At 42.9% G+C, this 10,000-nt stretch overlaps 1 protein-coding gene across 4 annotated transcripts in view; it reads right to left on the bottom strand.

Moving 5' to 3' along the window:
- Positions 1–3,632: 3,632 nt before the first annotated feature.
- fgd5a (FYVE, RhoGEF and PH domain containing 5a) overlaps positions 3,633–10,000 on the bottom strand; it is a 33,224-nt gene continuing 26,856 nt past the window's right edge. For 3 of the 4 annotated variants that reach the window (XM_035520380.2, XM_081705381.1, XM_035520379.2), the window contains exons 17-21: positions 8,902–9,004; positions 8,485–8,621; positions 8,268–8,396; positions 6,596–6,750; positions 3,633–6,463 (exon numbers count right to left, since the gene is read on the bottom strand). In XM_035520380.2, the coding sequence (XP_035376273.1) occupies positions 6,427–6,463; positions 6,596–6,750; positions 8,268–8,396; positions 8,485–8,621; positions 8,902–9,004 (561 nt within the window). In that variant the 3' untranslated portion in view covers positions 3,633–6,426. The remainder of the gene's footprint in view (positions 6,464–6,595; positions 6,751–8,267; positions 8,397–8,484; positions 8,622–8,901; positions 9,005–10,000) is intronic. The other variant, XM_035520381.2, reaches the window with a different exon arrangement.

Below are 10,000 nucleotides of genomic sequence, written 5' to 3'. Positions count from 1 at the left end.
ACCGGGAATACATGTAATAACGACAATACCATTTAACATTAATACGCTACATGAACACATTACATCCACAAGCTACATCGACAATGACCAACAACGCCGCACACCCTGACGTGAGTGTCGAAACACACAGACAACGAAGTACAGGTGTGTGCAGGCGTGGCCACAAACGAAAGCCCTCCCACTGCACGTGGCTGGCCGAACCACGTGCCTCGCGGGAGGCGAGCGTTCCGTGACGGGTGTAGTCAGGACCGATACTTGTGTTGTGTTCAGGTGTAGTCAGGACCGATACTTGTGTTGTGTTCAGGTGTAGTCAGGACCGATACTTGTGTTGTTTTCAGGTGTAGTCAGGACCGATACTTGTGTTGTTTTCAGGTGTAGTCAGGACCGATACTTGTGTTGTGTTCAGGTGTAGTCAGGACCGATACTTGTGTTGTGTTCAGGTGTAGTCAGGACCGATACTTGTGTTCAGGTGTAGTCAGGACCGATACTTGTGTTGTGTTTAGGTGTAGTCAGCACCGATACTTGTGTTGTGTTCAGGTGTAGTCAGGACCGATACTTGTGTTGTGTTCAGGTGTAGTCAGGACCGATACTTGTGTTGTTTTCAGGTGTAGCCAGGACCGATACTTGTGTTGTGTTCAGGTGTAGCCAGGACCGATACTTGTGTTGTGTTCAGGTGTAGCCAGGACCGATACTTGTGTTGTGTTCAGGTGTAGTCAGGACCGATACTTGTGTTGTGTTCAGGTGTAGCCAGGACCGATACTTGTGTTGTGTTCAGGTGTAGTCAGGACCGATACTTGTGTTGTGTTCAGGTGTAGTCAGGACCGATACTTGTGTTGTGTTCAGGTGTAGTCAGGACCGATACTTGTGTTGTTTTCAGGTGTAGTCAGGACCGATACTTGTGTTGTGTTCAGGTGTAGTCAGGACCGATACTTGTGTTGTGTTCAGGTGTAGTCAGGACCGATACTTGTGTTGTTTTCAGGTGTAGTCAGGACCGATACTTGTGTTGTGTTCAGGTGTAGTCAGGACCGATACTTGTGTTGTTTTCAGGTGTAGTCAGGACCGATACTTGTGTTGTTTTCAGGTGTAGTCAGGACCGATACTTGTGTTGTGTTCAGGTGTAGTCAGGACCGATACTTGTGTTGTGTTCAGGTGTAGTCAGGACCGATACTTGTGTTCAGGTGTAGTCAGGACCGATACTTGTGTTGTGTTTAGGTGTAGTCAGCACCGATACTTGTGTTGTGTTCAGGTGTAGTCAGGACCGATACTTGTGTTGTGTTCAGGTGTAGTCAGGACCGATACTTGTGTTGTTTTCAGGTGTAGCCAGGACCGATACTTGTGTTGTGTTCAGGTGTAGCCAGGACCGATACTTGTGTTGTGTTCAGGTGTAGTCAGGACCGATACTTGTGTTGTGTTCAGGTGTAGCCAGGACCGATACTTGTGTTGTGTTCAGGTGTAGTCAGGACCGATACTTGTGTTGTGTTCAGGTGTAGTCAGGACCGATACTTGTGTTGTTTTCAGGTGTAGTCAGGACCGATACTTGTGTTGTGTTCAGGTGTAGTCAGGACCGATACTTGTGTTGTGTTCAGGTGTAGTCAGGACCGATACTTGTGTTGTTTTCAGGTGTAGTCAGGACCGATACTTGTGTTGTGTTCAGGTGTAGTCAGGACCGATACTTGTGTTGTGTTCAGGTGTAGTCAGGACCGATACTTGTGTTCAGGTGTAGTCAGGACCGATACTTGTGTTGTGTTTAGGTGTAGTCAGCACCGATACTTGTGTTGTGTTCAGGTGTAGTCAGGACCGATACTTGTGTTGTGTTCAGGTGTAGTCAGGACCGATACTTGTGTTGTTTTCAGGTGTAGTCAGGACCGATACTTGTGTTGTGTTCAGGTGTAGCCAGGACCGATACTTGTGTTGTGTTCAGGTGTAGCCAGGACCGATACTTGTGTTGTGTTCAGGTGTAGTCAGGACCGATACTTGTGTTGTGTTCAGGTGTAGTCAGGACCGATAGTTGTGTTGTTTTCCGGTGTAGTCAGGACCGATACTTGTGTTGTGTTCAGGTGTAGCCAGGACCGTCACGTCTGTTGTGTTCAGGTGTAGTCAGGACCGATACTTGTGTTGTTTTCCGGTGTAGTCAGGACCGATACTTGTGTTGTTTTCCGGTGTAGTCAGGACCGTCACGTTTGTTGTGTTCAGGTTTAATCATGGTCTGCTCCATTCTCCTTTTATATGTGTGATAAAAATGCCTTCGAGTGGTTAGTGACAAACTCACCTTTGATGACATCCTGGCAGTAAGACAGACACATTTAATCTCTCCATCCCTACAGGTCTCTCCACCTCTCCATCTGTTCCTCTCTCAGACTCATTACTGGGTCGAGGGAATCTCTCGGGACTTCATCAACTAGAGCGGCCCAGTTTCGCTCTCTCTGTTCACCCCTTTGCTCTCTTTCTCTTGCTCTCTCTGAAGTTCTCTTTGTCTCTTTGCTGAAAAACTGTTCCTCCAGATTCACATTTCCTAATCTGAACCTCCCCCCGCCCCCAATTTCAATTCAATTCAAAGGTGCTTTATTGGCATGACAAATATTCGCATTTGTATTGCCAAAGCTTTGATGAAGAAATTAACATTAACAAAAGATGACAACAATACTACAACTGCTAACAATAATAGTAACAACAAAAATGATAACTACAATACTCTTATTACCAATAATAATATAAATAAATAATAATGTACAGTGTTGCCAGTGTGTTGAACTCTTTATGCTCACCAAGAACATATGACGGCTTCTCCTCATCAGGGAGATTTTTAAACTCTGGGAATTTTAATCTCTCTCTCTTCACTATTCCCAAACCAGGGTGAATTAGTGCAGGGCCGATCTAAAGTACCTCACGAGTGCAATAGCTGGAGCATTTATGTTCATCGACTGTCATCACCCAATCAGGTTTCTTCTTGCTGCAGTAACCCTGCTTTTCTGTTGACACCCTGCCCTGTTCACGTGTCTGTGTTGAGTTTTTACAGCAGAGCTCAGCAGTGTTAATATTTCACTGGCTGAAACATTTTGGATTGTTTCTTTTCTCATTCCCAATGTTCCTAGGCTGATGACTGAGCTGCTGTGATAAACTCATTCTCCCCATTCTACTGTCTTACCAGATCAGTTGGGTTATTGCTGTGTGCGAGAGCTCAAATACACAAACACATTCATGATAATGGTCTCCTCTTACACGAGGGCTACAACTAACACTCAGACTTCCAGGTCAGCACGGTGGTCATTAAACAGTCACACTGGACTCCGTCCATTACTGGCCGTTGGATGTTCAGCCTGTCAGCTAACTGAATGCCCAGTTTTGACCTCAGTGACATAAAAGAGTCAAACACTGGGTGCACGTTAGTGTGTTGCTGGGATACATGTCCACTCAGATGTGATTGGAGAGATGATGATATCCTCGGTACCAAAACCATCCTCACACTTCTCTATCATCAGCTATGGTAAAATCTCCCATTTGTATAGGATGGTTTATACCGCCCCCTAGTGGCTGCTGATGACCAAACCCAATAAACAATCTTCAACAAGAAAATCACTATATTGGTCAGTATGAAACTTCTTCATATGAGAAATAACACGAAAATAAACCAGTTTCTTCTTATAGTCCTTTTATTTATTTGAACAATAATATCCTAACTGAAATGCCACAGAGCTGGTTGACATTATACATTACATATAAAAACGATACTGTTGAACCGGACAGTTTCTAAATGAACATAAAACGCTAAACTCTTCTTCTCTCATATGTTGAAAGTAATCTTGGATAAAACAGGCATAACTTGTTTTAAAAATTCTCTCTCAGTGCAAATAAAACAAAATACTGAGGAAACATTTTATGTACATTTACATTTGCGTTATTGAAGACTTCTCTAGTAAGGTTTGTTTACATTTATAGATTCGTACATTCCACTTCCTAGACCTTCTGAAACATGTGTCCTGCACAGCTGATGAAATCGTCATACTGGAAGTGTTCGGTAGAGTTGGATTCTTGTTAAAGTCACGAATAAAAAGGATGTCACAGAGATTATATTAGAGATTAGAGATTGTGCTTCTGTGTATCTGCTGCTCTACAACTGAACAAATTCAAGAATCACACTTTTTCCATGTCACCTCCAAAACAAAGAACCAGATCACAGACGTCTGAACTGCAGATTCAGAGACGGAAGAAGGAACAGAGAACCTCACTAGAATAAGTTTCTAGAACGGCCATCTAAAGACAATCACCTTCACGAGAGCTTGGGTTTAACAGGCTCAGCTGATGCAAGATAAACCACAACTCACTTCTTTTCTTTCTCTCCAGTGTTGACATCTGTATCGTGAACACATACAGAATTAATCTCAAAACATTCAGTACTAATCCCATAATAATCCCATCTCACCCCTGGGTTTATACATTTATGATGAGAGACACAGTTACAGTCAGTGCGGTACAAACACATTTTTGAAGACCAGTTTTCTGAGTCTCACGGTCCTGATGTTCTCTTGCACTAAAACCTTTAAACCTTTATGTTTTCTGACTGCAACACATCTGCATCAACACATCAGACAATAACACGGATCTATCTAAAGACAAGCAACATTTTATTCAACATGATCGGAAAGGTAGTCTTAAAATTTTCCACATCTGTGGTTTTCCCTGACTGCTTAGGGAGGAATAGGGAGATGTGTGACACCTCCAATGTGTGTGTGTGTGTGTGTGTGTGTGTGTGTGTGTGTGTGTGTGTGTGTGAGTACAAAGTGGTTTGGGCAAAAATGACAGCAAATTACTGTATTTGGTAACAATGCAAAAATTCACATTCAACAATACTGCATTCAATATAGTTACATTCAGAAGTTTCCTGGTTTAATCCTAGTCCCTAGTTTAATCCCATTTCTGTCCTAAATTACACCATGCGTGGAGTCGTGGCTGGGACATGGCCAGTCTTTGTCTAGCCGTCTGTACATTATCCTGTATTAAGAACCTGGATTCCACACATGGGAAGCTTCCAGTGGGAAACCTTCTCAAACGACCAACACAAACCTGACCTGACCTGACTGCAAAGCCCTGGGTACAGTTTAGACATCCTACTGTACTGATCCATGGGTAAGTACAACTGCTAGTGCTGCGTGTGTGTGTTTGTGTAGCCTTAATGCAGCACTTTACATGTTACTGCAATGTTACTGCAAATTAAATTACAATACACCTCAAAATTATTTTAATATCTTATGATGAAATGTACAGCTAACGCTTGCAATATACAGTTTTAAATTCACACGTGAGGGAACTAAATATATTTTACATAGTATGTTTACATATCATTGTTATCACATATCATACTGGATGTTTATATAAGTGGCCTGTGTATGGTTTGAACCAAAAACATCTCAAAAGTTCTTGACACTTTAGTTTTGACTTATTTTAGTGTTCTGCTAAAAACCCTTTAAAAACACAACATCTTAAATTCCCAATCCCTTTTCCCAAAAGCTCTTAAGTCCACGGGAACTGTTAGACGCATAAATGAGACTGCAACTCCTTGTAAACACACCCAGAGCAAACGTGCTACCAGTGTGTGCAGACAGTGTCTACCAAGGCCTCCTCAGTGTGGGTAACACGGCCCTGACTGCGTGTTCTATTGCCTTGGCTGCGTGCTCTATTGCCCTGGCTGCGTGTTCTACTGCCCTACACTGTCCTTCACGCCAGACTTTCTCTCCTTCCATACTGCAACTTTTCCATTAGGGGGTGCTGTGGCCACAGTTTGGATGCTTCAGCATCGCGATTCCTAACTGTAATATTTACACTCTGCACTTTCCCTTAATGTCTGCACAGAGGACAACCAGAGGACAGAACCAGGCCTGTGGGTCCATTAGGACTGTGATGTGATAACAAGAGAACAGGACATATGGGCAGGACTCTCCAGTGATCAGACATAGGACTGATGGGCAGGACTCTCCATTGATCAGACACAGGACTCTCCAGTGATCAGACACAGGACTGATGGGCAGGACTCTCCAGTGATCAGACACAGGACTGATGGGCAGGACTCTCCAGTGATCAGACACAGGACTTTCCAGTGATCAGACACAGGACTGACGGGCAGGACTCTCCAGTGATCAGACACAGGACTCTCCAGTGATCAGACACAGGACTGACGGGCAGGACTCTCCAGTGATCAGACACAGGACTCTCCAGTGATCAGACATAGGACTGATGGGCAGGACTCTCCAGTGATCAGACAGACACAGGGCTGACGGGCAGGACTGTCCAGTGATCAGACAGACACAGGACTGATGGGTTAAAAACACCACAGTCACACTGCACTAGATCCCATGGTGCTATAGTATGAGTTCCCTCTCATAGGTCATAGGTTATGCACTAAAGTCACCCTATCCTATGCCTGAGTGGATACTATAAGACAGTAGCTTCCTCCATCGCGTTCACCCACCTGTGAATTAAGAGAGAAAAGGTTTGGGCTTATGAGAGGATTTCCTAAGCACTCATTTATTCTGATGTTAGGTGTGTGTGTGTGTGTGTGTGTGTGTGTGTGTGTGTGTGTGTGTGTATGTGTGTGTGAGACCTGCGTGCAGTGAGCTGGTCTTCTGCTCTGAATGTGTAGTAGAGTGTTTTTTTGTGGTAGAGCTGGAAGACACTGTCTGTTTCCTCTGCATCAGACACATCTGGCAGCTTCACCGTCAAACCCTGCAGGGGCAGACTTTCCCTCGCCACCTTATCCTGAGAGAGACAGAGAGAGAAAGTTACATTTACAGCGTTTATCTGATGCTTTTATCCAAAGTGACTTACAATTCTGACCGAACACAAATTGAGTAATTGAGGAATAAGGGTCTTGTTAAGGGGCCCAACAGTGGAAACTGAGAGATCGAGAGAGAGAGGGCCAGAGAACCAGAATGGGGTGAGAGGCACAAAATGTCTGTGTGTGTGTGTGCGTGTGTGTGTGTGTGATGGTGTAGGAGACTCTGGGCCCCCTCACCTCTCTACTTGTATAGGTGTAGAGTGAGTGTGTGTGTGTGATGGTGTAGGAGACTCTGGGCCCCCTCACCTCTCTACTTGTATAGGTGTAGAGTGAGTGTGTGTGTGTGATGGTGTAGGAGACTCTGGGCCCCCTCACCTCTCTACTTGTATAGGTGTAGAGTGAGTGAGTGTGTGTGTGTGTGTGATGGTGTAGGAGACTCTGGGCCCCCTCACCTCTCTACTTGTATAGGTGTAGAGTGAGTGAGTGTGTGTGTGTGTGTGATGGTGTAGGAGACTCTGGGCCCCCTCACCTCTCTACTTGTATAGGTGTAGAGTGAGTGTGTGTGTGTGATGGTGTAGGAGACTCTGGGCCCCCTCACCTCTCTACTTGAATAGGTGTAGAGTGAGTGTGTGTGTGTGTGTGTGTGTGTGTGTGTGTGTGTGTGTGTGTGATGGTGTAGGAGACTCTGGGCCCCCTCACCTCTCTACTTGTATAGGTGTAGAGTGAGTGAGTGTGTGTGTGTGTGTGATGGTGTAGGAGACTCTGGGCCCCCTCACCTCTCTACTTGTATAGGTGTAGAGTGAGTGAGTGTGTGTGTGTGTGTGATGGTGTAGGAGACTCTGGGCCCCCTCACCTCTCTACTTGTATAGGTGTAGAGTGAGTGTGTGTGTGTGATGGTGTAGGAGACTCTGGGCCCCCTCACCTCTCTACTTGTATAGGTGTAGAGTGAGTGTGTGTGTGTGATGGTGTAGGAGACTCTGGGCCCCCTCACCTCTCTACTTGTATAGGTGTAGAGTGAGTGAGTGTGTGTGTGTGTGTGATGGTGTAGGAGACTCTGGGCCCCCTCACCTCTCTACTTGTATAGGTGTAGAGTGAGTGTGTGTGTGTGATGGTGTAGGAGACTCTGGGCCCCCTCACCTCTCTACTTGTATAGGTGTAGAGTGAGTGTGTGTGTGTGATGGTGTAGGAGACTCTGGGCCCCCTCACCTCTCTACTTGTATAGGTGTAGAGTGAGTGTGTGTGTGTGATGGTGTAGGAGACTCTGGGCCCCCTCACCTCTCTACTTGTATAGGTGTAGAGTGAGTGAGTGTGTGTGTGTGTGTGATGGTGTAGGAGACTCTGGGCCCCCTCACCTCTCTACTTGTATAGGTGTAGAGTGAGTGAGTGTGTGTGTGTGTGTGATGGTGTAGGAGACTCTGGGCCCCCTCACCTCTCTACTTGTATAGGTGTAGAGTGAGTGTGTGTGTGTGATGGTGTAGGAGACTCTGGGCCCCCTCACCTCTCTACTTGTATAGGTGTAGAGCACCTGGTCTTTAATGAGGAACCACAGACGCTTCCAGTTCTTCTTGCTCTTCTTCCGCCTCTGTAGACTCCCACTCATAGTGGAACCCTCAGCACCCACACACACCTAAACACGCACACACACGTGCACACACACACTTAACACAACAAAGAAGAAAGATATGACAGAGCAGTGTTCTAGGGTGCTGTGGTACCTGAGTTAGGGGTGAAGTGTTCTTCCTGGTCCTCCACAGACTGGGAGGCTGTAGGCTCTGGAACACAGCAGACAGAGGCCTGCTGACCCGGTGTGTGTGAGGACCCGCACTGCCACACACTACGGAGACATTCCCACCTACACACACACACACACACACACACACACACACACACACACACACACACACACACACACACACACACACACACACACACACAAACCCACACACCACTCAGAGTTGTTTGGAACTGAAACAGGGCCATCCTGAATCCAGTTTTTGATTATGTCACAAATTACAAGAGATTCACATGTATTTGATATATTTGATTTATACAGCATGCAGAGTCAAATCTGGACGCCAGCGGTATTTGTGATGAGGATGAGAGGCACACTGACGGGCACAGAGAGAACTCACCTCGTTTCTTCAGTTCAGCATAGCAACGGTCACACACTCTGGTCATTCTGTCTTTCAAATACTTCAGTGGGTACCTGTTTCTGGAGCAGGCTCGACACACCACCTGCAGGCCAGAGAAAGAATTGCAACTGAGAACACCAAGCTTAACACCAATTATGCAGGAGTATATATCACTCTATTATATGTTATTTATAAATACTATACAATTATATTTTATTATATCTATATATCACTATGTTATGTTATATGTCTATATATTATATAATTATATTTTATTACACCTACATATCACTATACTGTTATATGTCTATATATTATATCATTATATTTTATTACACCTAGATATCACTATACTGTTATATGTCTATATATTATATCATTATATTTTATTACACCTACATATCACTATACTGTTATATGTCTATATATTATATCATTATATTTTATTATACCTACATATCACTATACTGTTATATGTCTATATATTATATCATTATATTTTATTATACCTACATATCACTATACTGTTATATGTCTATATATTTTATAATTATATTTTATTATACCTACATATCACTATCATTATATTTTATTATACCTACATATCACTATATTGTTATATGTCTATATATTATATCATTATATTTTATTATATCTACATATCACTATATTGTTATATGTCTATATATTATATCATTATATTTTATTATATCTACATATCACTATACTGTTATATGTCTATATATTATATCATTATATTTTATTATACCTACATATCACTATACTGTTATGTCTATATATTATATCATTATATTTTATTATACCTACATATCACTATATTGTTATATGTCTATATATTATATCATTATATTTTATTATATCTACATATCACTATACTGTTATATGTCTATATATTATATCATTATATTTTATTATACCTACATATCACTATACTGTTATATGTCTATATATTATATCATTATATTTTATTATACCTACATATCACTATATTGTTATATGTCTATATATTATATCATTATATTTTATTACACCTACATATCACTATATTGTTATATCATTATATTTTATTATACCTACA

This window comes from Electrophorus electricus, chromosome 22, assembly GCF_041902795.1.
Source record: "Electrophorus electricus isolate QZ-2024a chromosome 22, ASM4190279v1, whole genome shotgun sequence".
NCBI lineage: Eukaryota > Metazoa > Chordata > Actinopteri > Gymnotiformes > Gymnotidae > Electrophorus > Electrophorus electricus.
Note: the sequence above shows the minus strand (reverse complement) of the source record. Positions and strands in the feature narration are given on the sequence as shown.